General features: G+C 38.0%; 2 protein-coding genes and 2 long non-coding RNA genes across 5 annotated transcripts; 2 read left to right on the forward strand and 2 right to left on the reverse strand.

The window, feature by feature from the left end:
* Window positions 1-147: 147 nt before the first annotated feature.
* LOC138912999 (uncharacterized) lies at window positions 148-7,899 on the reverse strand. Of its 2 annotated transcripts, none has more exons than XM_070215138.1 (3): window positions 7,824-7,899; window positions 720-1,186; window positions 148-592 (listed from the first exon to the last, which is right to left on the reverse strand). In XM_070215138.1, exons 2-3 carry the CDS (start codon window positions 1,104-1,106, stop codon window positions 245-247), a joined length of 735 nt encoding a protein of 244 aa, XP_070071239.1. In that variant the 5' UTR covers window positions 1,107-1,186; window positions 7,824-7,899; the 3' UTR covers window positions 148-244. The 2 variants fall into 2 exon arrangements, with proteins under 2 accessions (XP_070071239.1, XP_070071238.1); XM_070215137.1 differs by lacking the exon at window positions 7,824-7,899 and adding an exon at window positions 7,425-7,793.
* LOC138913001 (uncharacterized) lies at window positions 7,841-10,436 on the forward strand. The gene is made up of 2 exons (XR_011418565.1): window positions 7,841-8,682; window positions 9,110-10,436. It is a non-coding gene; the product is annotated as an uncharacterized lncRNA (long non-coding RNA).
* Window positions 10,437-10,473: 37 nt separating this feature from the next.
* Window positions 10,474-12,450, reverse strand: LOC138913000 (uncharacterized). The gene is made up of 2 exons (XR_011418564.1): window positions 11,768-12,450; window positions 10,474-10,881 (listed from the first exon to the last, which is right to left on the reverse strand). It is a non-coding gene; the product is annotated as an uncharacterized lncRNA (long non-coding RNA).
* A 220-nt stretch (window positions 12,451-12,670) lies between these two features.
* LOC108063387 (glutaminyl-peptide cyclotransferase) lies at window positions 12,671-13,782 on the forward strand. The gene has a single exon (XM_017150453.3). The coding sequence runs from the start codon at window positions 12,686-12,688 to the stop codon at window positions 13,703-13,705; it is 1,020 nt and encodes a 339-aa protein (XP_017005942.2). The 5' UTR covers window positions 12,671-12,685; the 3' UTR covers window positions 13,706-13,782.
* Window positions 13,783-15,011: the final 1,229 nt, after the last annotated feature.

The following is a 15,011-nucleotide window of genomic DNA, read 5'->3' on the forward strand; positions in this document are numbered from 1 at the left end:
GTGTTGGTCGGAGCACAAAGTAAAATAAATTAAATTAAATCATTAGCATTGCAATACCCAAATTAAAGTGTGCTTCTCATGAGCTGATTGTTTGCGCCATCAGTTTAATAAAATCAATTTTACATACTAAATTTCAGAAATTATTGGTTACACTTTAAAAATCATTTATTTTATTAGGATATAAAAAAAGATTAAATAGATTTTCCATTTGTCATTATTGAATCTTTTCAGTTCCTTTAGACTTTCAGCTTTCTTTAAAGCCTGAATCCGTGTGGTTCCTTTGCAGTTTTACTAACTGGTGCATCTGGTCTACATGACTGGATTTCAATTGTTCCATATATCCATAATATAAAATATCGGAGATTAACTTTCGAGCAATGATTCTCTGAGCATGGGATAGCTCATCGAATTGATTGCTCCAAGTTTGGGCTAGGGCATCCGATTCTTTTAAGAGCATTTTAGAAGAGTTTGTGATTGATTCTTGGTCTGGGATTTGCTGAAAGCTGGGGCTTGAATTGGTAGATGCCAGAGACTCCTCTTTGATTGTTTGGCATGCTTTCTTGGGAGGAGAATCTGACGCATACGATTGGAACTGAAAGAGAATGAATAAATTGTGTTGTATTATTTTAAATGATATTTATTTTTCTGTGTTATTATAAGTACTTTTTTATTAATAAATTATATCTTTTTTAATGTTTTTAAAATGTACTAGTACTAACATCTTTATTTGTTGCAGGCGATCTAGTCATATTTTTCTTAGTTTTCCGACCCGTCTTGGAGATACTAGTATTTTCGTCCTGACCCTCGAGGAAACCCAAAAGGTCGAAGTACCACAGGGTGGACTGGAAGGACTCTCCCGCCGCAGAGCAGTTATCCCTGCGGCGAATATCCCGCCTGAAGTTGGTTCGAAAGGAGTTGATCTTTCTAACCACCAAAGATCGATTGGCAAGGGGCTCCACCTCACTCAGCTTCCGGATCAGGCGATCATATCCGGCGCTCTTCAAAGCCCGACTGCTGTACTCGGCACTTTGGATCTGCCAGACGGCCGGAAGCGATCGGTAGAGCAGCAGGAACTCAGTCCAAAATTCGCGGTCTCGGGAATTCATCCCTCGAATGTCCAACTTTGGCGAGAGTACATAAAGCACTGAGTGGAGCGAAGTGCACAGCGCAATCTTGCATGCGCAATCTGAAAAGAGAGTAGTGAAAGGGGAAACAGCAGACTTGCGTTAAAATACACTTTAAAACATATTTTTAATTAAATATATATTGAAGAACTGTCTCCATTTCTTGAGTTGAGCCTTTATTGAGACTTTAAAAATAAGAACCAAGCTTAAGTATTATACCTATATTAATTTATTATATTTTAGTTTGGGGTAAGTTTAATAATATATTCGCTTCGGCTCAGAAACAAAATTGTTAATCAATTAATTAATTCACAACGAAGATTTTTTTAGAGAAATAGGTCAATAGGTTTTTTTCTTGTTTATTTCTTGTTTATATTTTTGCAATATTTTTGCCTGAGTGTAGTGGCTAAGTATGAAAGCGAGAGAGTCGGAGCTGTTTGTGCAAACGTCAGCTCAGTGGCGTTCGCTGATTACATGACATGGGCGGTGGGACAGGGGACATCGCTATAAGAGGGGTCGGAATTACTTCCCTTCTCCCCTTCCCCCTTCCGCACATTTCCATTCACTTCTCTGAACATCTGCAGTGCTTTTTTCGCCAAGTTCTCGATTTGCACAAACAACTCTTGTTTCTGTTTGTTATTTTCATATGCAAGCATACAAACACATTTCCGAGTAGCGAGCGATTTTTGTTTGGACAACAATATTATTGAATATTTTTCAAGAATTATGGAAGGCAGGGCCATTGACGGGCTGCTAGCAAAAATATTATTACGAATTGCTGCCAAGTAAATTGACGCAATTGGAATGGAAATTATTAAAGCTTTGGCAGAATAATATTGCTGCACTTTCCATTTCTATTACATTTAGGCATTTGTCCTAAAATGCTATCAGCGAAAAATAAAATGAAAAATGTAAAATCAGAACTTCTGATAAGTCATTTTGTATTATAATATTATGTAAATGGAAACAAGAATATAAATTTTCTATTATAAATATTTTTTTAGATTTTTTTAATTTTGGACATGATGAACTATTTACATTTTTCTTTTCCTATTTACATTCCCTTTTTGTGACTCCTTAGCCCGAGTAAATTTTCGCTCAAAGTCATTTGTTTAATGCAAACAAACAATGACGAAAGTATTGCAATCCCTTTTAAAAACTTGTACCTACATTTCTTGTCCTTTTTCCCTTTTTCTGCCCCATTCTTTTGCTTTTGCTGCTGTTGTCCGTTTCGTTTACATCAAGTAATTGAAATAACGTTATTTACATGACAAATGCCAAATATTTGCGAGGATACAAATATTGATGCCGCGAGCACATTTAAACATGAAAGCAAACAGACGGAGACCGAGAAAGAGACCGAGTCCAAGACCGATTCCAATTCCGGAATCGAGAATCCGAGAGCGGGGAAAGGACCTCCAGGATGAAGACATTCTGCACTTGCTTCAATTATGCGTGAAAGGACCATGATGTGCGGGGGTGTGGTGCGGAGGGGAATGAAATTGAAGTGAAACTAAAGCCTTTTGCAAATAGTTGTTAAAATATGTCAATAACCTTGCCATTTACTGGCCGGCCACCCCATTAGAGGGGTCTCAGAATCAATAGTAAAAGCTACCCCCGGACAAGAATTTCGGACAGGACATTGACGACGAAGTTGATGGCTTTACACTGGGGGAAAAATCGACTGCAAAAGGAATTCCTTTCCAAAGTCACCATAATTGTTTATAAAACCACTTTGACAATTTCTTTTATTTTTCTTCAATATTTATTTTATTTAATTTATGTAATAATATGTTTAAGAAAATCTATAAAATAAAATATTTCAGCGAACTTTGGTATTAATACTGTTTTCTCGAATGCCCAATAACTTGCACTTTTTCTCCGAGTGTAGGTCCGAAAACCAAAGGGATGAGAACTAGTGATGCACAGAAAAAGCGGCAGAAGGGACGAGGGGTGGAGCGCAGTATACACGAATAAGCGCAGAAAATGTTTAATTAAATTCCGGGACACATTTGGCATGTTACATTGCTCCACTCCGACCACAGCCGTATCCGGACGGAGGGGACCGGTCTCCGGACTTTGGTCTCTGGACTGGGGAATTGGGGCCGGACTCATTGGCAAATTGCAGAATTTGCTGGCAGCGGGTCCCGCCTCCAGTTCTTGGGAGAAGTTCTCTAGCCCCCCGGTTAACCGAGAGAGACTGAAACAGAAATTGCAATAAAAATACCGAAACGTAGCAGAAATTAAGCAAAGCAAATTATGTCGTTGCCTAAGCTATTGACATTTTCCTTGTTTTCCTCGGTTTCGCTTGTTTTTCCTGCCATTCTTGTTTTCCCTTCCGCCCATCTTCAAGTTTTTCACGTTGCGGTTGAGGTCACCCAGTTGAGTGGTGCTCTATGCTCTAGTGGTTTCATCTAAGTGGATCCTCGGTGGGTTCTGAACTATGCAAAAGTCCTTTAAGATGGTAATTGCACTTCTATGTTATTTCCGAATATTTGTAACTAACTTTGCCTTTGTTTTTACAATTTGATCAAAATCAGTAAAATGTACTAATCAAATGTTGTATAACTTCAAAGATAAATGAATATTGTCCTCAAAACAAATTAGTTCATCTTTTAAGAATAAATATATTTTAAGCTGAAGTTTAATATCCCTGCTTTTGAGCACTTACAGAGTAGTAAAACCTTCAGTAAAGAATAATTGGTGTATTTCAATCTTAAGGTCAAAGTCATGGATAGTTCTTTTGTCCAAATTAGAAAGCATCTTGCCGTCCAATTAGGAAATAAATTTCCACCCCAAACCGACAGGGTTTTCAGTCCGCCAAGGAGGAAACCAAAGGAAAAGAGATGATTTAACTCCACTTTCGTAGATGTTTTTCGGGGTCTGGAACGTGCAATCAAATGAGCGGGCAAATGGCTCATTTCGAGGCTGTAACTCATCCGAGTGGGGCATTCATAAAACCTTATAAGTACACAGAGAAAAAAACGGAACAATATGGAACTGATATTGTTTCATATCAATTTTTCCATAACAAAATGGTATGTTTTCATATCAATATGGTACAAAATCATATGTTTGGAAATATCATTTTGATATGAAAACAGATGGGACCAAAATTGATATGAAAAAATACCCGATGGATGATTATTTTTGGTCTTTTTTTTTCTCTGTGTATAGACTCTGGCCGCTTTGTTCTTCGGGCCCGTTTATGGGATGCTATTTGTAGATGGCCTTTTAGAGGCCGGGTTCGGGCATTTAGGCCCGACTTTTACGATCTGCCCCGGCCGACGGTCACTCTTAATGATTGATAAACCACACGGGACCAATCAACACCAAAGAGCGGAGACCCAAAAGGGCTCTCTGGAAAATCAAATCTGCGCGGTCATACCATTTCATCCCAAATCGTTTCCTATGCAAACTAAAAACTGAAATCGTCTTTGGCCATATCCCCCTGCCCATTTTATTTTGTTTCTTCTTTTTTTTTTTGAGATGCACATCAAATTGGCTAAATTGTCGTGAGGCTCTGGGTTTTAAGGCAGCATCCAGGGGACTCCTCCGTGGAGTGGAGTAGAGTGGAGTGGATTGGATGTGTGGCTGTGCCTTGTTCGTATACCAGTTTCTTTATTACAAAAGGGGGCTTGGGTCAAACCAACAACCGCAGCAAAAACAACAACAGCAATCGCGGTCGACAGCGACGACGTCGTAAAAGAAAACAATATTGTAAATAAAGTTTAGACTTTAAGCCAAAACTGGTTTTTGAAACCAGCGAAAACAAGATAGAAAGGCTAACTAAAGGGATCGACTCTAGCATACCTTTTTAAGTCTTGACTATAAAACGGATTATTTTAAACAAATGAATGGCCAATTTTTATGATTTTAAGCTATGTTTAAAATTATTTTAGGTTTTAAATATAAATACCTAAAAAAAATCATAGTAAAAATGCCTGGAACTGTAAATGTTAAATTCAGAAAATGTCATCTTTGTTATAAACTACATTTTAAACTAAACTTTTAACGGATTATCAGGAAAAGAAAAATTACTTATTTTAATATTTAGCACTGTACAAAAATATGACAAACCTTTCTGTTAATTTAAAATACCTTTCTAGGGTATAAAATCAAGCCCAGCAAACATCGTGACTCGCAGTAACTGATGTTGTTGTTGTTCCTGTTGGTCTTTGATGACTTTTTAACAAAAGTCGATGCTGCTGCCACTGCAATCGTTGTTTTTGTTGGTGCCGATTTTTACTTTGTTTTGAATTGCCCTTTGTGCGGAGTATTCAAAATTCAACGCAAAGTTGGTAGACGAAACAAAAAAATAGAATAGCATCGAGTGCCTGAAGGAGTTTGTTAAATCGAAAAACTTTTAGTATTGCAATAATTGATTAATTTTAAAATTCTGCAAATATTTGAACAACACAGAAAACCAATTAACTGTTTGATGCGTTTTAATCAATGAATAAAATTGATTGAGCTGATATTTAGGTTCTTAAATTATATATTTTGTTTATTATTTGTAAAATAAAATTACAGTACTAATATTTATATACTGAATTTAAAAGAAAGGTATTTCTTTTTGAACCTCAAATGATAAATCGGGATTTATAAAGAATGATCTTAAGCCTATAAATATAAACTAGCCGTGACCGTGATTAGTTAGCCTCGATCACTTTTCTCGCAGTCAAGAGCATACAAATTTCGGTTAGCTTTCCGCCAAGACAACTTTCTTGTTTTATTATAATTTTCCTTTCTTTTTTTTTTGGTTTTGTTTGTTGTTTTCGTTGATTTTCTTATTTTGTGTTACCATAAAAGCAGTTAAACCACAAACCACATCCATAGCCGCAAAACTTCTTGTTCATAAACAACAGCAACAACAACGGCTGGACTTTGGGACAGACTCTTTGTTGTTTGGCTGGCCGAACCACTTTGGTCGGTAGTCGGTGGTGACTTGGAGGTTTGGCTCGGTCTCTCCTCTCCAAGTCCCCAAGTCTCCGGACTTGGCCCAAACACCATAAACATAAAACAAATCTATGACACGAAACAGGTCTACCAAAGCGAAGCAAAGACCCCGGACGGACTGGGTCTTCTGGCCAAGAAGAAGAAGAAGAAGAAGGGGGTGAGATCCGTACAGAGAGATCTGATTCGAGTGGAGAACTAACCTAGGTCTAGGAACGAGTTCCATCCAGCTCGGCTCGGTTTTATTTTTTGTTTTGTGTGTTTTTTATGCACATGTTTATGGGTTTTAAGATAAAAACTATTATGATTGGTGAAACGTGCAAAAAAAAAAAAATAGAAAATAAAACCCCCAGCAGACAACAACAAACGAAGAACGAGAAACAATCTTGACAGCATCTGTAGATCGAGGGCATTTGCACTCTAGCACACGACTCAATAGCTATATGGTTGGTATATGTACAAATATACGAATGTCTGTATGTTTGGGAAATTTATGCCCTGGCATAATTAACTTCAAAAATGATCTCATAAATTCATGTCGCGTTCGCCGCTTGATATTGTTTACATACAATATCGGTCTAGGTTCTGCGATCTCTGGGATCTCGGATCTCGGTTCTTGAAGTGGAGCACAGCTGAGTGCACTTGGGACCACATCGCTATTACCAGATGGACCAGTTGGAGCTGCCTGGAGCTGGAGATGGAGAGCCTGAAGAGCTTTCGAATGGTTCTCATTACCGTTTCCTGTTATGGGCAGTAAGATGTCCACATTCGGCGAAGTGATAAACTTCAGCGATGGATATTGTCGAGCCATCGATCACGACCGACCATCTGGATGAACAGAATCTACAAGTACCCAACGTGTGAATCTTTAGGAAATAAATTGAATCCATTTAAAAATGTATCCGCAAGAATTGATAGATGTTATCATTAAGGGGTTCCTGTTTACTCACCATTGGGAAATAATAAAACCTAAATTAATCATTTATTACATTTAGTAAATTGATATTATGTATTTTAAGGTTTCCCTAGTTTCATCAAAATGGTGTATACAAAAATAAAAATTTGTATAACTAATTCATAGATCTTTTTATAGAAATATCTTAACAAGACATCAGTGAACCTAAATGTCAATAAAATTATCAAAAGACAAGACTCATTTGACACCAATTAAGGTTGCCTCTAAAACGGTTTGGAATACCATTATTGATGTAGATAATTTAAATGAATTGATGGCTCCGTCACGTCCATGTGATATATTTGTGTTTTCTACAAATAATTTAATTGTTTTTAAATTTTTGTTCATGTGTTAGTTAAATTTAAAAGAATAAATATCTTTATAATTACTCGTTTGATTTTCTTCCGGGTTATATCTTAGAACTTCCCGAAACCGATTTGGAGGCGAGGTTTTGTTCTTTAAGACCCCTTCCCCATTTTTGGAACCCAATCAGAGGCTACACCCCTGCAGCAATCGAGCGGAAAACGAGAACGGAGAAAAAAGGGGAAGTTCATGAGGAGGCAGCATAAACTGCGACTTCCTGAATTTAAAAACGCATTATCAAAGGCACATAAATAAAGGTCGACGATCGACAGGCGGCAGTTGTCGCTGCCACGGGGAGAAATCATTGAACGAAATCGACATTCGGCACCGAGCATAGTAAAATTTATTGCACTTTTTCCGCTGCCGCGCAATCCTTTGTCATGGCCCGAAAAAAATACGAAACGAAAAAAAAAACCGACTCTGACCCAAGCAGCAGCAACACTTTCAACTCCAATCCGAGAAACAATGAAAACTCTTTCAAATGCAGCAGCGGCAGCAGGGAAAACAAAACGAGAAACACATTAAACTGAGACCTGGAAAAAGGCAAAAAATGAAGAAAAAACATTTTTCACGAATTAACGTGGCCAGTGAAGCCGAACAGCAAAGGTTTTTTATAATTGATTTCCTGCGATTGCGGAGCAAACGAGAAAGAAAAGCCTTCAACAACAGCAGCAACTTGCAGCGACCCAACAGCAACAATATCATACGAAAAAAGTTTGAAAATTTTTCAAAATTTAATTTAAACACTTACTTTATTGAAAATTATTAAAATACTGGTAGGTTTACCTTTAATCCTGTATTTTTTACGATCTATAGGCTTTCTTTTTTATTAAAATATTTGACCTTTTCTATGCTGCTCCTTTAAAAAGATTTAATAAAAAGTATTACAACAGTTAGACATTTTTTTCCTAAATTTTAAAACTTAAAAGATAAATTAATATATACTCGAAAATGTATTTAATTTGATTTCATTTTCAAAATCGCATTCTCTTGTTATTAGGCCCAAATGATAATATTTCTCTCTGTGTAGCATCCTGAGCCGGTCCACTCCGAATCGGACTACCGTGCAAACCCATTTCGCAGTTAACAGCGCAACAAATAAAAATAAATTATACCAGAAAAAATAGCACAAAATATTGTTGGGGTAAAACACAACGAAAATAAAAAAAATATCCATACACACATTAGTTTATTTGTATGCAAGTCGTTGCATTGGCGAAAAGAGAAAACCGAACGGCAACAAAAGATGAAGCTAGAGAGAAAGGGAGGTGGGAAGGTGGAAAGGTGAGCTAAGAAGGTTAAAAATCAAGCATCAAAGTGAAGTGCAGGGTACTAAAGTGTCCAGTCTTAGGGGACTTCAAATGCACTTTGCAAATATGGCCTGAAAATTGTTGACCTTAAAAAAAGGGAAGCTAGTTAAAAAAATCACCAATGCACTTTTTCTTAAAATTTTTACTTAGTAATATTAAAACAAAAATTGCGATATTATTATAAAATATTATTCTATGTATATATTTATATTATTATTAATATTTTCTATATATTTATGTATTTATAATATGATTATAATATTTATGAGTACGAACTCTGGACCTCATATTTTTAAACCATATTACTACCCGTACAACTTGTTCCATTTATATAGGGGTCTTAGGCTCTCAAATTTAGGTGCTAATAAATGATTTTAATTTTTACCTTACCTGATCCTAAGAACACATGCCCCGTGCATCTTGAGATGGATCAGTGGGTCACTTCTCTTACAATTTTATTACTACTTATACCTGACGACACCTTAGGGGATGCGAGCACGCACTTGGTCTCACGATCCACGGATGATGTTCGGGAACAGATAATGCCGGCCTGACCCATATCAAATCCAAACTCCCTCGCAGTCGCATTGTACCGCAGTCCAAGAAAAAAAAGGTTAACACAAGACCAAAAAATAAAAACTGAGAAAAAAAATTGAGGAAAAAGAAACGCTGAAAAACAACACAACAATAACAAAGTGGATGGAAAAAAGTACGACCATCAACACGATCATCAACGAGAACCATAAATAAGACTTAAATGGCATGAAAAAGGCAAAGCAACAACAACAACAATGGTGGCTGCAATCAAAACGCAGGCTATAGCCATTACAGCAACAACAACAAAGGCAACAACGTTAACCACAGCAAACAACTGAAAAGAAAAAGCAGCGAAAAAAATACAACAAAAATTATCAAAAACCAAAAAAAAAGAGAGATACAAAAACACCAAACGAAGTCAACGTTATATATCGACTATAAAAGCAACAAAAACCACATCGGGCAGCCGCACCTTCGAACCCCCACACATCCACACGTACCTGTATAATCTCGGTTACCATATGTATATATACCTACGTATATATCTGCTGCCTCTGGCTGCTTCCTCTTCCTCATGCTCCGACTTTAACTCCGATTTCGACTTCGGAGCGAGGAGCCTGCAGCGTTTGGGGATCGAGCGACCCGAAATGACGAGAAACCAGAAGGTTAGGGAAAGGAAAACGAAGTTCAGAATACCTTTTCATAGTAACGATCTAAAATTTGAATAATGATAATGTTATACTACGAAATTGTGCCCAAAATTGTTAGAATACGAAATTTTTACTAAGTAAATCACAAACGATTTTAACTAAATTAGAAGTATATACACCGTAATTTTTTAAAAACTTTGAATTTTCAATCTGAAATATTTGTTAGGGCTAATGGGATATCTTCGAAAAATAGTAATTTAATTGCTAAATAAAAACTAGATTTGCGATGGCTTTTTTGTGACAATTTTAATCGAAAAATGTTTACTAAAACATACTAAATTTATTTTGAAGTTATAGATTGTATAACATTAACGAAATAAAAAATTTGTAGATTTAGCCCGAAAGTGATCGGGATGGACCGTAAAATTCTACAAGGCCTTTCCCAATCTGACTTATACAAAGAATACTAGAAATATTTAATAAGCGAAATTGTAGTATTTAAAAAAATAAATCTTCTTAGTTATGGTTTGAACCCTGAAAAGGATTGTCTTTAAAGTTTAGGTATTATTTCCAACAAGTTCTGTTTATATAATGGAGCTCTTGTTTATATTTAAAAGAAACAAAACGTCACAATTCTTAGAAACTATCCCCATGAAGGGTATTTGCAATCACATCGAGCGACGGACGCGTGTTGCTTCACCGTATCTTTGACTCAATCTCGAGGCAGCCTGGCCGAACCGTCTTGGATCTTTGAGTCCCCATTCGATCCGCAGCATGTGCCTCCCCCTGCAAAGGCCCCAACCCAGTCCCCTTTAAGTGGTCCTGGGTTGGGCGATAGTGGGGCGGAGATAATTCCAGGTGAGTGCTGAGGGCGGCGATGATGAACCCTCACATCCAATTGAGGGGCGGACGGCAGTTTCGTTTTGCTTTACTCAGCTCGGAGTGAATCGAAACTAAGGAAATCCTTCGGCATTCAAAGATCAGGTCTGCAAGTTAAAAGTTAAGAGCATAACCTGAGCAATTAAAATACCTCGTTTAAAGCCATAACAAATGGATTAGATAAATAAACTTGGCGCCGGACAATCCTCTGAATATGTATATGTCTGCTAAACGGAATCGGACTTTCTAATATCCGAAAAAAAACATCCCGTCTAAGTGTGCTAATATATTCAAGAATCCGACAAATGCATAAATAAACGCCGCACCGAAAAACTGAAATTTGCAAAAATGAAACTTATGCCAAAAAAGGAATTAAATAATGGGAAATATAAACCACTCGGTGAATAATTTATACCCTTTTACACTCATTTCTAATGAAGCAGGGGTAACCCTTAATCGGATCATCTATCCTTATGTGATTATGGTGATGAAGAAAGTTCGTGCTTGAAAGACAAGTTGATCAAAAAGTTGCTAATGATGTTACCTGCCCGTGAGACCCATTCTTTAGGGTATCAAAACCGGCCGGGGTTGGTAAACAATGCTTGTTTGTTAGCTTGACTGGAAGATTGTTTTGCAGACATAAATCTCAAGACCAACAGACAGTCCGAGTGAACAGATGGGGACCAGAAAAAAAGAACAGAGCCCGCAGGGCTAGAAGCGACCCAGACACAGGTCCACAATAAATTCACTTCACTTCAATCGGGTGATTTGAAATTTGGTTTATAGCCAATGTATTTGATTACTAATTCGCATTTATTTTACCAGCACCTTCTAGACATTTCAGTCTTCGATAATATAATCGATTCTATGATATTACTTTTTGTTTTTTGTTATACAAATAAATTCAATTAATTAAATCTTTGGATTTTTGGCTAAATTCGGATCACGTATCCTATATTATTTCTTGAATGTGGCAAAGATTGGATCACTTACCGAGTGTATCTCAACTTCGGCTAGAATGTCTTGGCCGAAATTCGATTTTTTGCTGCTAGCTCGCTTTTGGCAGGCATTTGAGTGAGGTTTGGCTGTCTGAGTATCGGAGTGTCTGTTCGGCTTATGTGTTCATTTGTTTATCGCCGGGACAGAACTCGAAAACCAGTTCCGCAGATGAAGTTCTATCGTAATTGCGTATAACTTTAAGTACAATACATTAAGGTCTAATTGACAGACAGACTGGCAGCCCAAAGTCGATTTCCCTGCCCCTGCCTCCTCTTTCTCACAAGAAATCGTCAAAATGCGATAGATGTGGCTCGTGTTGGTGTTGCGATTTATTATATCGGCATCAGCATGCGGAATTACGTAAGCACTTGTCGAGCAGTTGCCTTATGGCATTAAGTAATTCTCTTGGATCTCCGATGCCTTGAGCCGTTTCACGTCTTTGCGATTATTACTGCGACTGAGTCATTCAATGTCGAGTAATTACAGCCCTATCATCGAATCGTTCGCACATATATACGATCTCCAGGCCCCCGATCTCTTCCTGAAGTCTTTTGTTTACTCGTGCATGGAAAATTGATTAGCCTAAAAGTAATTAAAAGTCCAAGCGTTTTAAATTTATGAGCCTGAGCAGAGCAGAAGAAGTGAATTTGGTTTGAGAATTCTAAAAACTAATGATAAGTGCTATAAATTCTTATAAATAAATAAAAAAATAATTACATTACAAATTGTTGATATGTAAAAAATGTATTATTAAAATATTTTTCCGGCATATTATAATAAATATTACTTTACTTATTTATTTTACCTGTTACTCTTTTAAAACATACCTACCTCTAATATGCGAATCCAATTGTATTCCAAAGCGGAAAACTATTCCATAAAGTTGAGAAAGCAGTAAATCAGTAATGGAAAATGACTGGCTGGCGAAGTTTCGTATTCTGGATCTCTCTGGCGATCATAGTATTTATTTTTACCATCTGCCATAGTTGGCAAGGAAATGATCGAATATTGGGTCGAAATGGAACGTTGCGATTCGATCCCATTGCACTAAATGTCAGTCAAATGCAGTTCCTTGCCGGGCTTTCAGATTTAGAAGACCTTCGTAAAACTGTGCAAAGGATTGCGGTTAAGAGGGTGGTCGACTCCCCAGGACATATGGCGGTAAGAAACTTCATTGTGGATTACCTGAAGAAACTCGACTGGAAGGTGGAGCTGGATATTTTTACGGAGAAGGTGCCGATCCTGGGATCCCGAACCTTCCAAAATATAATGGCCCGGCAAAATCCAAAGGCGCAACGATACCTTATGCTGGGTTGCCATTACGACAGCAAGTATTTCAAGGACTTTGATTTTGTGGCCGCCACGGATTCAGCGGTTCCTTGTGCACTACTCCTAAATATGGCCAAAGTTCTGAAGGAACAGTTCCGTCGATCGAAGATCAGTTTAATGCTGGTCTTCTTCGACGGCGAGGAGGCATTCGGTCCGAATTGGACGGATGAGGACTCACTCTATGGATCCCGGCACTTGGCGGAACTTTGGGCGAAACGCGGTTTCCTGAACAACATCGATCTCTTCGTCCTGACCGATTTAATTGGAGCCAAAGATTTGGCCTTCGAAAATCACATTCCCAATACTTCAACTTGGTATAATCGATTCGTTCAGCTGGAGAGGAAACTCATCAAGTCGGGAATTCTGAGAACAGAGCGACCCATTTTTAAATCCGAGTTTAGCACGGGAAGAGATCCCGACGATGATCACCTGCCTTTCCTGCGACGCAGCGTTCCTGTGGTCCATCTGATATCCTGGAAGTTCCCAGACGTTTGGCATCTAGCCGGAGATTTGGAGCAGAATATCGATTATAATACTACGGAGCAATTCGGTCTTATTCTGCGAATGTTTGTAATGGAATACCTTAACTCAGCACCTGTTTAATCCTTTGGCTAAAAAAAAAATCTATTCTCTGGAAATGTTAGAACAATATCTAAAAAATATATAATATTTCACAAGAAGGGATTGGAAAATGTTGTATAAATCTCCTTTATTTAATTTAAAAGGGTTTGAAGTCAGATAGGTCAAATGAAGTGCTTTGCGATCGTTTCTTTATTAATGAAATGGCCACGATTCTGACTTTGGCTCGACCGCAGACTTCTGTGTGTTACTTTTCGCTTTTCGCCTGTGCTGGCAACCGAATCGTATCAAATTTCCATCCATCCGCCATCGTTTTTCCGCTCCCCAGTCGGCCAAAAGCCATCAGGCCACGGGCAACACTCAAAATTTATGTACGCTGCTCCCGCTCGCTGAAAGCAACACGAAAGTTAATTAAACTTGAAAATAATAAAAGCAAAGCGGAGCAGAACAGAAGCAGGAGCAGAAGGATATGGATGTGGATGTGGATGTGGCGAATAATGAAACACAAAAAGTGTACATCACAGCCAGCGGGCACCGAATGGCAGACACGAGTACTGGAATCGGCTGGGGATTGTATATATATCCCAGCATATATATATATATATACGGAGGTCGGTGGTCATCATTAGCATATCGCCGACAGCGGCGCGAAAAAGGGTTCCCATTTGAAAAGTTAATCGCCAGCTGATGCTGCACTGCGATTGCGAGTGGTGAACAGCCATGGGTGTGGGCTATGGGGGGAGTGGGGTGAAAGGGGGTGACGATGACTGCGTTGACACTGACAGCCACCCAAAAAACCCCCAGAACGACCCACCGAAGGCCATATCCCTGTCGTCGGACGTTATCTTCGGACTGCAATAAAAACGGACAATAATTAAAACTGGCAAATAGAACTGGCACACTGAGGCGCAGTCCCTCAGCACACTTCCCAAAAAATTCGAGAAAAGAATCATCATAACAAACGAATCGAATATTTAAATTATAAATAAATAAACCATTTATTTTAAGTATAAAAAATCAGATTATTAAAATAAAACATTACATAAAATTTATTGAAATGAAAAAAACGGTTTAATAATTAAATTTTAAATTCATAACTCTATCTGACATGTAACTATATCAGCGGTCGGCACACACATACGTTGACATTTTGTTTTATATTTGTGTGAGTAATTTGCACTGGGCAGCTCATCGATGTCTGTGTCCAGACCGCTGTTCTACGTTATACGTGTGGGAGCAGAGCGCCGACGGAACAAAACCCTATGCTCACTTAGTAGGGCGCTGCCGACCGCTGAACTATATATATTTTCAATATTTAGGTACTAAACAT

This window comes from Drosophila takahashii, chromosome 3L, assembly GCF_030179915.1.
Source record: "Drosophila takahashii strain IR98-3 E-12201 chromosome 3L, DtakHiC1v2, whole genome shotgun sequence".
Taxonomy (NCBI): Eukaryota; Metazoa; Arthropoda; class Insecta; order Diptera; family Drosophilidae; genus Drosophila; species Drosophila takahashii.

Excerpts from the sequence above, each read along its gene's own strand:
- LOC138912999 (XM_070215138.1), bottom strand. The coding sequence starts at position 1,106 with ATGAATTCCCGAGACCGCGAATTTTGGACTGAGTTCCTGCTGCTCTAC. Across the intron at positions 593-719 it reads CGCCTGCAACAAATAAAGAT|TTCCAATCGTATGCGTCAGA; the intron begins GTTAGTACTAGT and ends ATTCTCTTTCAG.
- LOC108063387 (XM_017150453.3), top strand. The coding sequence starts at position 12,686 with ATGACTGGCTGGCGAAGTTTCGTATTCTGGATCTCTCTGGCGATCATA.